At 36.9% G+C, this 15,481-nt stretch overlaps 1 protein-coding gene across 3 annotated transcripts in view; it reads right to left on the minus strand.

Moving 5' to 3' along the window:
• ETFA (electron transfer flavoprotein subunit alpha) overlaps positions 1-15,481 on the minus strand; it is an 80,622-nt gene that overhangs the window by 38,290 nt on the left and 26,851 nt on the right. For all 3 annotated transcript variants that reach the window (XM_077780483.1, XM_077780481.1, XM_077780482.1), the window contains 3 exons: positions 14,722-14,823; positions 14,325-14,393; positions 9,273-9,355 (listed from right to left, as the gene is read on the minus strand). In XM_077780483.1, the coding sequence (XP_077636609.1) occupies positions 9,273-9,355; positions 14,325-14,393; positions 14,722-14,823 (254 nt within the window). The remainder of the gene's footprint in view (positions 1-9,272; positions 9,356-14,324; positions 14,394-14,721; positions 14,824-15,481) is intronic.

The raw sequence follows: 15,481 nt of genomic DNA on the forward strand, positions 1-15,481 counted from the left end.
TAAAGTTGGAATATTCCATTACAATACAAAAACTTGGAATTAGAATTTAAAGTGACAAAATCCAAATATACTTTGTGCTTTGGTTATATAAAAAAAGATTTCTGGGGCACCTGGGTGGCTCAGTCGGTTAAGCGTCCGACTTCAGCTCAGGTCATGAACTTGCGATTTGTGGGTTCGAGCCCCGCATTGGGCTCTGACAGCTACCTCAGAGGCTGGAGCCTGCTTCAGATTCTGTATCTCCCTCTCTCTGACCCTTCCCTGCTCACGCTGTCTCTCTCTCTCTCAGAAATAAATAAAAAACAAAAAAAAAAGAAAAGATTTCTATTCTTAGGAAAAACACAGTAAAATATCTAAGGGTCATGATGTTACTGTCTTATGTCTGTCCAGGAAAGATCTGTGTATATGTGTATATACACATATGTACTGTATTATTATTATTATTTTTTTAATGTTTATTCATTTTTGAGAGAAAGACAGATGTGAGTGGGGGAGGAGCAGAGAGAAAGAGAGAGGGAGACACAGAATCTGAAGCAGGCTCCAGACTCTGAGCTGTCAGCACACAGCCCGACGTGGGGCTCAAACCCACCAACTGTGAAATTATGACCTGAGCTGAAATCAGATGCTTAACCAACTGAGCCACCCAGGCACCCCCATACTGAACTTTTTAAATTTTCAACGTTTTCTAAGTTTGAAATTATTTCCAAATATAAAATGTATTTAAAAATAAAGAGGAATGGGGCGCCTGGGTGGCTTAGTCCGTTAAGCGTCCGACTTTCGCTTAGGTCATGATCTCGCAGTTCGTGGGTTCGAGCCCCGTGTCAGGCTCTGTGCTGACTGCCAGCTNTAAAAATAAAGAGGAATATAGAAGTCTTTGTTACAACAGTAAGCTACAGATCAGTGGTTCCCCATCCCTAGGTCTGAATTCTTAATTCTTGCAGGAAGCACGAATCCATAAACATACCAGGTGTACACACACACACACACACACACACGCATGCACGCCCTCAATAATCTTCCATTATCTATGTGGTATAAACTGCCGTGAATGATAATTTAAAAATGTATTTAACCGTATAACTAAATTTGTGGCATCTTCTGGGTATTGTACATTTTCTCAAACAATCGATAACAAAAGTAAAGGTGTTTTGTGAGGATAACAAAATTTGCCTTTGTGTCCCCTTACCTGAGTAGGGAACTTCTTACTATTTTCATCAGCGAGAACTGTGGTGATAATTTCCATAGCTATTATAAAACAGAACATAGGACCTTCAAAGAATATAAAATTGATTGGAATGTGAATAAAAAATACAAGCTTTAAAAGATTCAAGAGGTGGGGCGCCTGGGTGGCTCAAAGTCGGTTAAGCGTCCAACTTTGGCTCAGGTGATGATCTAATGGCTCATGGGTTCGAGTCCCACGTTGGGCTCTGTGCTGAGAGCTGGAAGCCTGCTTCAGATTCTGTGTCTCCCTCTCTCTCTGCCCCTCCCCTGCTTGGGCTCTGTCTCTCTCAAAAATAAGAAACATTAAAAAAAAAAAAAAAGAATTAAAAAAAGATTCAAGAGGCTTCAATGGTTGAGAACAAAACCCCAAATTTAATAGAGTTCAACTTTAAACACAAAGGAACACTTCATTATTATCAGACAGGGGAGACACTGTTTAATAGTAGGCAATAAAATATGGGCGAAGGAGAAGACTGAGATTTTGGATGTCCACTAGTATAATACGTGCCAACAGTGGGATATGGCTGCCAAAAACCTAATGTAATATTAAGTAGCATTAATTAAAATATTATTTAGGAAGATAATAATCCAACTCTGTACTCGGCAGAGCACATGTGAAGTAATACATTCGATTCTGAGCCTTAGAACTCCTGCTTACAGTCCTGAGGGAATAGCTTGTATCAGACTAATCCTCCTGCATAGAAAACTATAAAACCTCCTGAAAATACAGACAGCAACTGTTTAAGTACACTGGAGACAAGATAGCCATCAGTGGAGAAGGCAGAATTCTGTAGGGGAGGAAGGCAAAATGAGGCTACATTATACATCTACTTGCTCCCTTGGGGCATTTCCAGATTTCCCACAGGGGACAAAAGCCAATCAGAAAGCAGTCACTTTGGACAGAAACCTGCAGTCTTACCAGTTGAGGAAACACACAGAAACAGAATTTGTGGCTGCCACGTTAGGAAGAAACGAAGGAAAAAATTCAAGACAGAATCACAGACTCTAAATATACTCTGGTTGATGCCCACATTAGACATGTGCAAGATGGCTTTTAAGTCACCTGGCTGGTAGTAAAAGAAAAGACAGAGTTTGGAGTTTGAGTTTTGTGTTTAGTTCTATTTGTCCACAATCAATAACGAGTAATCATCAAAGAATTCCTTCATGTGAATGCTTTGCAGCAAAAATGGTGCTAAATTAAATACTCAGTTATTAAATAACTTTTTCAAATCTCACAATTTATCCTGGAAAAACTGTACTGACTGCAGAAAACAATAGTAGGTCAAACTGCTGCTGCCGTAGCATTAACAAGATAGCTGCACCAAACTGAACGAGTTGTCACTGCATTCTTCATGGCCACACACTCAGGTTAAAAAACTTTAAAAATGGGGTGCCTAGCCCCTCTGGAAAACAGTGTGGAGGTTCCTCAGGAAACTAACAACAGAACTCCCCTATGACCCAGCAATAGCACTGCTAGGAATTTACCCAAGGGGTACAGAAATGCTGAGGCATAGGAGCACATGGACCCCAATGTTCATAGCAGCACTCTCAACAATAGCTAAAACATGGAAAGAGCCTAAGTGTCCATCAACAGATGAATGGATCAAGAAGATGTGGTTTATCTATACCATGGAATACTACATGGCAATGAGAAACAATGAAATCTGGNACCCTGTGCACGCTGTCTCTCTCTCTCAGAAATAAAAACATTTAAAAAATTTATTTTTAAATAAATAAAAATTTTAAAAAAACCTTTAAAAATAAAAAAGCTGGTTTCACTTAAGATTGTTCTTGATGAAGCACACAAAATATTTGTTTTTTAAATCGTGGCGTTTGAGTACACATCTCCTGTGTGATAAACATTCATCTATTAAATTCACTGCTTTACATGGTTGAGGTAATGGTACCCCAAAACAATTACAACAGTAATATCAAAGATCTCTGATCATAGATTGCCATAACAAATGCAAAAATGAGAAACTTGGAAATATCGCAATAACCAAAATGTGACACAGAGACACAAAGTGAGGAAATGCTATTGAAAAAAATAGTGTTAACAGACTTGCTCAAAGCAGGGTTGCCAAAATCATTAATTTATTTAATAAAAAAAAACCCACCATAATATATGTGAAGCACAATAAAGCAAAACACAATAAAATGAGATATGCCTGTATTTTCTTTTTTTTTTTTTTTAATGCTTTATTTATTTTTGAGAAAGGGACAGCATGAGCAGGGGAGGGTCAGAGAGAGAGGGAGACACTGAATTCGAAACAAAAATGAGATATGCCTGTATTTTCTAAAACGAACAATGCACGATGTTACAAGATGGTAAAAGAACTATTCAAAGTTCAATACAGGCCAATGAGTTTTATTATAAAAATATGAAGAATTCATCAATATTGTTTCAGATTCCACACTGCAAATAAATTTAAGAAATTACTACTTGTCAAGTTTTGGTGTAGTGTAAAAGAAGAATATCCACAATTTTCTGAAATGGCTTAAAATATTCCTTTCTTTTCCAACTTTATATATCTGTGTGATGGTGGATTTTCTTCATATACTTCAATCAGACTAATATAAAAAAACATACAGGAAGCAGAAATGAGAATCTAGTAATTTTCTATGAAGCCAAAAATGTAAAGCAATGTAACTATTCCCATTAAATTTATTTTTGTTTTGGAAGATTTGGTTATTTTTACCCAAATGTTATTTATATTATGAAATATGGTTTTATTATTTTCAAGTGAACAAATATTTAAAATTTTTCTGTTTGAATTTCTAATACCGTATCAACAAGTATGACCTAAATAAACAAAAGCTCCTTGAGAGCTCTCAATGTTTAAAAGGAATCCTAAGACAAAAAAATTTGAGAAACAATGTACTACACATATAATGAGACAGGAAAATGCAAAAATACAATCAAACAGCAACCTTGAAGTGACCTAAATTTTGGAATTAGCACACAAGGATTTTAAAGCAGCTATTTTAAGTATGATCAAGGATGTAAGGGAAAAGATATCAGCAATGACTGCAGAGATAAGAAATCTCAGCAGAGAAATTGAAATTACAGAAAGAACCAAATGTAAATCTAGAACTGAAAAATATAAAATCCAAAATAAGAAATTTCCTAGATGGTTTTAACAGCAAATTAGAAATTATAGAAGAGTCAGTGACCTGATGAGAGACCAACAGGAATTACCCAATCTGAAGAACAGCGGGAAAAACAATGAAATAGAATGAACAAAACTTTCATAACCTGTGGAAGAATATAAAGATATTTAAAATATGTGTAACTGGAGTCCCAGCATAAAAGTATTGAAGAATATGTGGCGCACTGCTCTGTAAATGTTCAACAGGCCAAATGTGGACTGTTGTCTGTTTCTGTACATAAAGTTTGACTGAAATACAGCCACGTTCATTCATTTAATTATCTGTTTATGGCTGAGTTTGCTATACAACAGTAAAGTAGTTACAAGAGACATTCTATGACCCATAAAACAAAAAAATATTTGCTTTATTACTCTTTACAGATAAAGTTTGCTGACCCCTGATCTAAATACTCTTTATATCCTTACTGAGTTTTTTGGTCTAGTTATTCTATCAATTACTAGGAAAAAGTATTAAAATCTCCAACTGTGACTATGGATTTGTCTATTTCTAACTTTAGCTCTGTTAGTTTTTGTTTGATGTATTTTCAAACTATGTTATTTGGCCTTCTACAATCATGACTGTTGTGTCTTCCTTATAAATTAATCCCTTTATTATTATGGAATGTTTATCTTTGGTAGTACTCATTGTCTTTAAGTCTACTCTCTCTGATATTAATAAAGACACTCCAGATTTCTTATGCTTACTGCTTGAAGGCATATGTTTCTATCCTTTCCCTTTCAATGTATCTTCTTTATACTTAAAATGTATTTCTTATAGGTGGCACATAGAGGAGGTCTTGCTTTTTATATATTCTGACACTCTGCTTCTTGATTGAAGGATTTAATTCACATTTTCCTCTTTACTGCCTTTAAGAACTTTTTATCATTCTTTAATCAATTTGATTATGATGTGCCTTGTAGTTTCTGTCATGTTTACTGTTCTTGGGGTTTTGTTGAGCATCTGAGATTCTGTGGGTTTATAGATTTCATCACATTTAAAACTTTTCTGGTCATTATTTCCTCAAAGCTTTGCTGTTCTAATCATACATATATTAAGCCTGCTAAAGCTGTCCCACAGCTCATCAGTGCTCTATCCATTTTTTGTTTTTTTTTTCCTGTCATTTCAGATAGTTTTGCTATCACTTCCTCAAAGTTCACTAACATTTTTTCCTGCAGTGTTCAATGGCAAAATATACATTCTTTTCAAGTATATATGTTCACCAAGATAAGGTGTTTGCTAAGCCATAAAAACCAGCTAAAAACTGGTTCACAAAAATTGTTATAGCTGCCGTGGAAAGCAATTTGGCAGATCCTCCAAAGGTTAAACATAAAGTTACCATATGATCCAGCAATTCTAGTCCTAGGTATATATTTAATAAAACTTAAAAAATAGGTACATACAAAAACTTATATATGAATGTTCGTATCTGCACTATTCACAATAGCCAAAATGTAAAAACAACCCAAATATCCATCAAATCACAAATGGATAAATAAAATGTGGTATATCCACATAATGGAATACTATAGTAATACTACAACATGGATAAACCTTGAAGACATTATGCTAAATGAAAATAAACACAAAAGACTACATATTATATAATTCTATTAATATGAAATGTCCAGAATAGGCAAATCTATATAGACAGAAAGTAGAATGTTAGTTGCCATGGCCTGGGGGAGTTGGAGGAAAACTCCAACACAAACAAATAGCAAAACAGCTATGCAGTTTCTTTTGGGGGTGATGAAAAAGTTCTAAAACTAACTGAAGTGATGGCTGTATAACTGTCACTGTACTAAAAGCCACTGAATTAAACATTTAATCAAATGAACTGTATGGTATATGAATTATACCTCAATAAGGTTGTCATTCTAAAATAGCTGGATGAAAGATTTAAAAAACATTTTTTTTTAATGTTTGTTTATTTATTTTGAGAAGGAGAGCATGTTCATGGGTAAGCAGGGGAGGGGCAGAGAGAAAGGGAGAGAAACAATCCCAAGCAGGCTCTACACTGTCAGCACAGAGCTCTACATGGGGCTTGATCTCACAAACCGTGAGAGATGAAATCAAGAGTTGGACACTTAACCAACTGAGTCACCCAGGCAACCCTTAAAATTTTTTTATAAACTCTTAACTAGACTGGATGAAGAGAAGGTGAACAAAAAAGAGAAGACACAAATTGCAATTGCAGAAATTAAGAAGTTGTCACTCCAGAAGATCTTACAGACAATTAAAAAAAAAAATAGAGCAGTATTATAAACATCTTTATCCAATACATTTGACCACTTAGAAGAACTGGACCAATTCCTTGAAACCTATCACTTAGCCAAACAGACTCAATATAGAATCGAAAATCTCAATAGCCCTAAAACCATTAAAGAAATTGAGTTAACTGTCTAATACTCCACCAAAGAAAACTCCAGGCCAAACAAAACAAAACAAAGACAATTTTACATAAACTCATTCAGAAACAGAGCAGGACGGAACACCTTTCAACTCAATTTTTTGAAGCCAGCATCATGATACCAAAATGAGACAAGTATTTTTTAAAAAGAAAGTTACAGATTATTTTGATCAATACAGACCCAAAAATCCTCAACAAAATATTAGTCAATCAAACCAGTAATATATTAAAAAGATAACCTATCACGGGTCATCTGGATGGCTCAGTTGGCTGAGCATCTGACTTCAGCTCAGGTCATGATCTCATGGTTTGTGGGTTCAAGCCCCACGTCAGGCTCTGTGCAGACAGCTTGAAGCCTGGAGCCTGCTTCAGATTCTGTGACATCTCTCTCTGCCCCTCTCTCCTCTCAAAAATAAACATTTAAAAAAAATTTTTTTAAAAGATAACATATCATGATCAAACAGGTTTTATCATCATAATTCAAGGTGGTTTAACTTTCAAAAATCAAAAATGTAATTCATCAGGATACCTGGGTGGCTCAGTTGGTTAAGTGTCCAACTTTGGCTCAGGTCATGATCTCACAGTCTGTGGGTTTGAGCCCCGCATCAGGCTCTGTGCTGACAACTGGGAGCCTGGAGCCTGCTTCAGATTCTGTGTCTCCCTCTCTCTGCCCTTCCCCTGCTCATGCTCTGTCTCTCTCTGTCTCTCAAAAATAAATAAGTGTAAAAGCAATTTTTTAATGTAATTCCTATTAACAAAATAAAGTAGAAAAAAATCATTTCAATAAATGTAGAAAAACATTTGACAAAATTCAACCACCATTCATGGTAACAACTCTCAAGAAATTGGGAAAAGAAGGGAAGTTCCTCAACTTGATACCATTAAGAATATAAATAGGCAAACCATGCTTTGGGAGAAAATATTTGCAAAATATATCTAATAAGCTCACACAATTACATTATATAAATATATGTATTATATATAATATCAACATCTCAGCAACAAAAGACAAACAATTCAATAATAAAGAGCCAAAGAATTAAATGGACATTTCATATGGAAGACATGTAAATCCTCAAAACACAACAACGTTCATCATCATTAGATATCAGGCAAATGCAAATTAAAACCACAATAATGTACCACTGCATATGCACTTGAACAGCTAAAACACCAAATGCTGGTAAAAATGAGGAGCAACTGGAACCCAAATACATAGTTGGTAGGAATGCAAAATTGTACTTTGGGAAGAAATGATCCAGAAAGAAGTGTCAGAGTCTAAGCAAAGTGGGAAGGCCATCTATACAGAAGGACTGTTCAGTGCAGGTGTCAGAGCTTGAGTAGGGCAAGGAGGGCATCTGTGCAGGGTAGGATTTTGGGAGGGTCCAGGTTTTTCACTCTAGGGTAAGGGCATTACAAAAGGTAAAGGGAGAAAACTGGAATTGACTCTGTGGTATTGGACTGAAATTGGCAGTATCAAGGTGAACTATGGTTTTTTGGGTTTTTTTTACATTTATTTATTCATTTTGACAGAGAGAGAGAAAGCTCTCAAGTGAGCAGGGGAGGGGCAGAGAGAGGGAGAGAGAAAATCCCAAGCAGACTCTGCACTGTCAGCACAGAGCTCAATGTGGGGCTCAAACTCATAAACCATGAGATCATGACCTGAGCCAAAATCAAGAGTCAAAATCAACGCTTAACTGATTGAGCCACCCAGTTGCCCTTACGGTTTTCAATATATAGAGACTGATACAGAAATACAGATATAAATGTGTACTGTATATAATTAGGCATGTGTTTGCCTACACATACACACAGCTACAAACATTCCCTAGCTTTTTTCACTGAGAGGTCTTGGGAATAACAACATCCCAAAAGCAATGAATGCAACTAACATCCAGTTGTTGCCTGCAAAATACTATTCTTTGCTAAAGGGAACCAGGACTCTTTGGAGAAAAGACGAATTCCAGGGCTGGGATAGGAAAAGTACAAAAGAGCCTGGAACATATTGTTCTGTTAGAAAGTAAGAAAGGGCTCAAAGAATGATGGGAACAGGTCAAAAAAGACACAGGAACCACCACCTCAAAGAGGTTCTCACTGGCCAAATGTGGGTCAATCTATACCATAATGACAGATGTGGAGCTTGAATTCACGAACTGTGAATCATGACCTAAGCTGAAACCAAGAGTTGGACACTTAACTGATTGAGCCACCCAGGCACCCCATGAAAGACACTTGAATTTAAACCAAAACTTAAAAAAATCTCTGAAGGATAATGCTGGATTTAAGAACTGCAAAGCACATTACTGAGACCAAGAAATCCACAGACCTTGTGAGGAGGACACGCTCACTATGGTAATGGCTAACTGCCTAGATACACTGAATAAATCACTGAGATATTCAACAAATTATATATAATGTACATATATAAACACATACACATACACATAGTTTTTACCTCTATAGAATTTTGGATGGCATATTTTATTGCAATACTTACTGGTGCTACTATTTTTCCTGTCTGTCCAACTTGCATATCATTGGGAACAAAGCCAGCATCAACAGCAGCACGAGAAGCACCAACTAAATGGGGAAAACATATTTGTCATTTTTTAAAGCTCTTATTCCACCAGTTGGGATATTCACTAATAACTGTATAGAAAGACACTGACAAGGACAATCAGAAATTTATTTTATAAAGGCCTTGTTTAAAAAAAAATAGCCTCCTGTCACTGATCAAAAATTCTAAAATGAAGTACTAGTGCATTTTATATACATAACTTTAAAAAATGCCTTCCATTTATACCCAAGGATTTAAGATTTTAAGTTTGACTGAAGTCCTCTGCTTGGTTTATCAAAAAGATATTCAGGCATTCATAAAACATATATGATAGTCTGTTTGGCATGCCATTATATAATGGTCCTTTATGCAGTAACTTCACTATTTTTTAAAGTTATTTATTTGTTTTTTTGAGAGAGAGTGAGCATGCACACACATGAGTTGGGGAGGTGTGGAGAGAGAATCCCAAGCAGGCTCCATAACCGACTGAGCCACCCAAATGCCCCAATAACTTCACAACTTTTGAAGAAAGTTACTATATCATTATTTCTTGTGATCAGATAAACACAAGTTACATGTAACACAAGATAAGAATTAACCAATATCTGCAATCTAAAAAAAAAAAATGAGAAGTTAACTAGCATTCAATCCTTCATCAGGAGTCAATAAGGAGCTCTGTACTTGGGAATAAGGTCACCCCTCTCACAAAAGGGGGTCGAATGATCCTCCGATCCTCTTCATCTACAGAGGACAAGAGAAAGCCACAAACCGTACTCCTCACTACCTCCTAATGCTCACAGTTCAACAACACTACCTAGATCAGTGAGGTCTGATCACATCCTGCCCTTTACTTACATCAGTCACTGCAACAAGCCCCAGACTCAAAGGTTATCCTCTGTAATCCACATACTCATCTCCATAATGCCCTGCATAGTTCTTAATCTTCACCCATCTTCCTATTTGTCTAGATGCTCCCTGAGGACAATGATTCCCCTGCAGTCCTCTCCAGTAGATGTTGCTATCAGCCACCGGGCCTACAGGTGGGACACCTTACTGACGATCTCAGAAAGTTCTCCCCTTTCTTCTTTAAAAGCCTTCAGCGTTGAATCTCATGTAATCATATTTTATCACCCATTTATTGCTGTGTCATCTATCAACCACTAGGTCAATCCCATTCATTTCTCAATGATTTTTAGCTTCTGGGTCATTGCCACTTTCTCTAATACGAGTCTTTTTTTTTTTTTTTTTTAATGTTTATGTATTTTGGGGAGAGAGAGATAGAGAGAACAAGCGGGGGAGGAGAAGAAAGAGAGGGAGACCTAGAATCTGAAGCAGGCTCCAGGCTCTGAGCCATCAGCACAGATCCTGATGCAGGGCTCAAACTCAAGAACTGCAAGATCATGACCTGAGCCGAAGTGGACACTTAGCCAATTGAGCCACCTAGGCGGCCCTCTCCGGTACTAGTCTTAATTCTTGAAGATTTTAACACCTGGCTTCTTGGTTCCTTAAATAACTCTCCTGCAGTCGTCTCTGTCCTCAGCCACACACACCCATGGTCACATCCCCAAACTTTAAATTACCAACCCCTTGACAATTTCCAATGTCTCTCTGTGACCTACTCTTTCCAGTTGACTCACTTTGTACTCAACTCCTCTGACCTCACGGGGATCTACATTTCTATTTACTGTCCCTCTCTCCCACAATGTTTGCTCTTCTTTACCTAGCTTAATTTTATGATCAATGACTCTAATCACTTAGTTGCATATGCCTTCAATTTCCTTGCCTTCCTCTTAAATCATCACATTCAAGTGAAAAAAGCTCCATCTCTGGTTAATTGACTAAACAAAACTCTCTTTCCACACCTGTTCCCCTGTGGTTCAGCATAAGTAGAGAAAAACACCAACACCAAGCTGTGCTAACTGGGTTTTACTTTAAATAAATAGGCCTTGGGGTGCCTGGGTGGCTCAGTCAGTTAAGCATCCAACTTCAGCTCAGGTCTCATGGTTTGTGGGTTCAAGTCCTACACTGGGCTCTGTGCTGACAGCTCAGAGCCTGGATCCTGCTTCGGATTCTTTTTCTCCTTCTTTCTCTCTCTAAAAAAAAAAAAAAAAAAAAAAAAAAATTTTTTTTAATTAAAAAAATAGGTCTTAATTCTCTCACTCTTTTCTAAACTATAATTTCATAGATCTCCTTCTCTCATAAAACTTCCAACACTCTTTAACATCATCAATCTCAGCTGATGACCATGCTTCCTATTTCACTGAAGAAACTGAAATAATCACAAGCAAACTTTCACATGCTCCAACTAATATACACCCATCAACCTGCAGCTGTGCTCATATTCTTTCTTGCCTACTTAACTGCAGCAACTCTCCCCTCCCTCCGCTGTATAATTTTCCCTCTCAACTGGAGCACTCCCACTCTTTACCTTCAACTCCCATCAGCACAGAAGCATGCTATTTGTCTCCTCTTTACAACACCCCTATTGGCCCCATTCCCCCTCTAAATAAAGTTCATTTCTCTGTTCTCCTATAGAGCAAAATCTCTAAAGAGTTTCATTGACTTCAATTCCAGGCCTCCCAGTCTATTTCTAAAAACTTTTTTTTGTTAAAACATAACACACAGAGGTGCTTGAGTGGCTCAGTCGGTTAAGTATCTGACTTTGGCTCAGGTCATGATCTCATGGTCTGTTAATTCTAGCCCCACATCAGGCTTTGAGCTGTCAACACAGACAGCTCGGAGCCTGCAGCCTCCTTCGGATTCTGTGTCTCCCTCCCTCTCTCTCTCTCTCTGCCCCTCCCCCACTTGCACTCTGTCTCTCTCTCAAAAATAAACATTAAAAAAAATTAAACAAAAAACTCTCTCTCATAATACATATCCAATCTGTCAGGAAATCCTAGTGGTTCTTTACCTTCAACTATATATCCCAAAACTATTTTTCCCCACATCCACTGCTACTAACCTGATCCAAACCACACGTATCTCACCCGACTGAAACAGTCTAATTGATCTATTAGTGCACTTATTCTCCTATACTCTGTGCTCAAAACTGTAGAGTGTCAGATCATGTGACTCTTCTCAACTCTTTCAATGGTTTCCCATTTCATCCAGAGAAAAGCAATCTCTTTACGAAGGCATGGTCTGGTCTATCACCCCCAATCTTGTCTCTTACCTACTCTTCCTTTTTGCACTTCCCATTTCAGCCACACTGCCCTCTTTACTGTTCATCACACAGACCAGATACGCTTCCGCCTTAGCCAGGTCCTTTGTACTTTACTGATCCCTCTACCTGAAACACGCTCTCTTTCAGATCTCATGGCTTGCTTCCTCATGTCCATCAAACCTTTGTTCAGATGTCTCCTTCTTAAGGCTTCCTCTGACCATCGTATTTAAAACTGCAATCATCCCTCTCCATAGCATTTTCATAGCATTTACTACCTCCTTTTCATAGCATTTACTACCCTCTAACATACTATTTACTAATTTATTGTGTTTAGTGTCTGTGGTAAGCAGAAAAACAGCCCTTCCAAAGATATATTCACTTTATAATCCCCAGAATCTGTGAGTATTAACAAATATGGCAGTAGATATAATATAGTTAAGGATCTTAGGAGAGTATGCCTACCCTGAACTATCTAAGTGGTCCCTAAATGTCAACACATGTATCCTCATAAGAGGAATACAGAGGGAGACTTGAGACAGATACACAGAGAAGAAGGTGACATAAAGACAGAAGCAGAGACTGGAGTGATGCAGCCACATGCCCAGGAATGTCAGGGCGGCCTCTAGACACTGGAAATGAACAGATTTGCTCCCAGAGTGTGGTCCTGCAACACCATGATTTCAACACACTTCTGGCCTCTAGAATAGTGACAGAACAATTTTCTGTTGTTTTAGGCCACCAGGTTTATAGCAGTTTGTTATAGGAAACTAGCCACAGAAAACTAACACAAAATCTAGTCTCACCCAAATAGAAACATAACTTCTACAAGGGCAGAAACTTTGCTTATTTTACTCACTGTTATTTCCCTAGCTCCTAATATAATGCCTGACATATGGCAGACACTCAATAAATATTTGTTCAACTAAAGAATAAGCGAATGAAATAAATACCCTCAAATAACACCATCTGACTGTGAAGAATCAATACCATGCCTTTATTCAGACAAAACCATTATAGTTTCTATGAGTACATATATAAGTATGTACTAATATAAAATCATAGAAAAAACTTAGAAAGTTATACACAAAACCCTTAAAAGTGGGAAGACAGACGGGGCGTCTGGGTGGCTTAGTCGGTTAAGCGTCCGACTTTCGCTTAGGTCATGATCTCGCGGTTCGTGGGTTCGAGCCCCGCGTCGGGCTCTGTGCTGACTGTCAGCTCAGGGCCTGGAGCCTGTTTCAGTCTGTGACTCCCTCTCTCTCTGACCCTCCCCTGCTCACGCTGTCTCTCTCTCTCTCTCTCTCCTAGAAATAAATAAAACATTAAAAAAAAAAAAAGTGGGAAGACAGAATTAAGACTTTTTTTGTAAAAACAATATATCCATGTAATAGTTCTGTAATTAAAAACTAAAATATTGCCAATTTTCTGACTTTTCAAAAAACATTCCACTCTCATCAGTACATTTTTAAATAATGTTAACTTCTATTTTTAGGAGAGGTTTATATGAGACTACCATAAAGAGAAAAACAAGGGCATTCCTGAGTCAGAACTAGGCACTGAGGCTAACACTAAATGAATTTTTTTAATGGAAAAATACAAAGATTTGGCAAATATAAGAGGGTCACATAAATAATAAAAAAGCATAAGGATACCATCTCCCCAATGAATGCTACTCAGAGACTAATAAAAAACATTTCAGAAAGAAAAGTTGAAAGCAGAGAAAGCAAAAATAATTTGCAGCCTTGAGTGACTTATATATAAATGAAATAATAAGGAAAAAATATATCCAACAAAAAGAGAGTATTTTTTTATAAAGAAAATAACTTTACCTGCAGCATGTAGTTGATCTGCCAAATCATACAACAACTTAAAGTTCTCTCCACTCTTCAAACCCCGACCTCATTGAAAAAAGATGGGGTGAAAAATTAGATAAGCCTAAATTCCATTCCATAAAGGATACAAAAACTCCATTCTACACAGCTAAGAGATGACTTGTACCATGCTCCCCCTGGTGCCAGAGATACAAATGTACAACAAAGAGCTCAAATTGGGTTATGAAGCTCATGATTTCACTTTCTCAATTGCTAAAATGGAAATAATACTTACCAACTTCTTAACATTTGAAAAAAAAAAATCTATGCTCCTCTAAAATATATACTAATAAAATCAAAGTATTTTAAAATCAAAGCATAGTTTAAAATTAATAAATTACAATATTCCACTTACCACCAGATATCACTACTCTGGCACCAGTTAGCTCTGGTCGATCACTTTTTGTTAATTTCTGGTCAAGCCATTCTGATATCCCCACTGGGGAAGTACTTGATGCTGCGTACATCGATACAGAAAACAGAACAATGACCAAGGTTAAAGTTCAATAATAGTAATTTTTAAGATAAACATAAAGAATTAATTTCATGAAATTTAAGTTTGTTGTTAGTTACTGTGAATTTTTTGTGCTCCTAATTTCATTCTCCGGGATTTTTGGAAAGAATTAAAGGAATTGGGTTCTAGCCTCTTCCTCATCAGCTACATGACTTTTGAGAAGTCATTTAATCCTTAGAGTCTATCTACAAAACTGGAATGACCCTCTCTCTATGGGGTTCAAATAAGAGTAAAGAGGACACCCTGTAAACATTCACTATTAATTACATTCTTCCATTATACTGAACCTCCCAAGTATTATAATAGGAAACAGGGGGAGAAAAGTAAACCTTAACATCAACATAACAGATTAATAACAGATTAATCTTAATGGACCTTTTTTCCTACCCCTCTGATCTACGAAAACAACTATACTAATACCAAAACTGATAAGAAAAAGTCACATTATAAATATTTCTCACTTTTGTATGAGCTTGGGAATATTACCTAGACTGAGCTCTCAGACACTCTGCATTAGAAATCTAACCAGAGGCCATTTCTTACTCTAATATAATCCATGAGCTAAAAAAAAAAAAAAAAAAAAAAAAAAAAAAAAAAAAAA

This window comes from Crocuta crocuta, unplaced genomic scaffold (genome assembly GCF_008692635.1).
Source record: "Crocuta crocuta isolate KB4526 unplaced genomic scaffold, BGI_CrCroc_1.0 scaffold310, whole genome shotgun sequence".
NCBI lineage: Eukaryota > Metazoa > Chordata > Mammalia > Carnivora > Hyaenidae > Crocuta > Crocuta crocuta.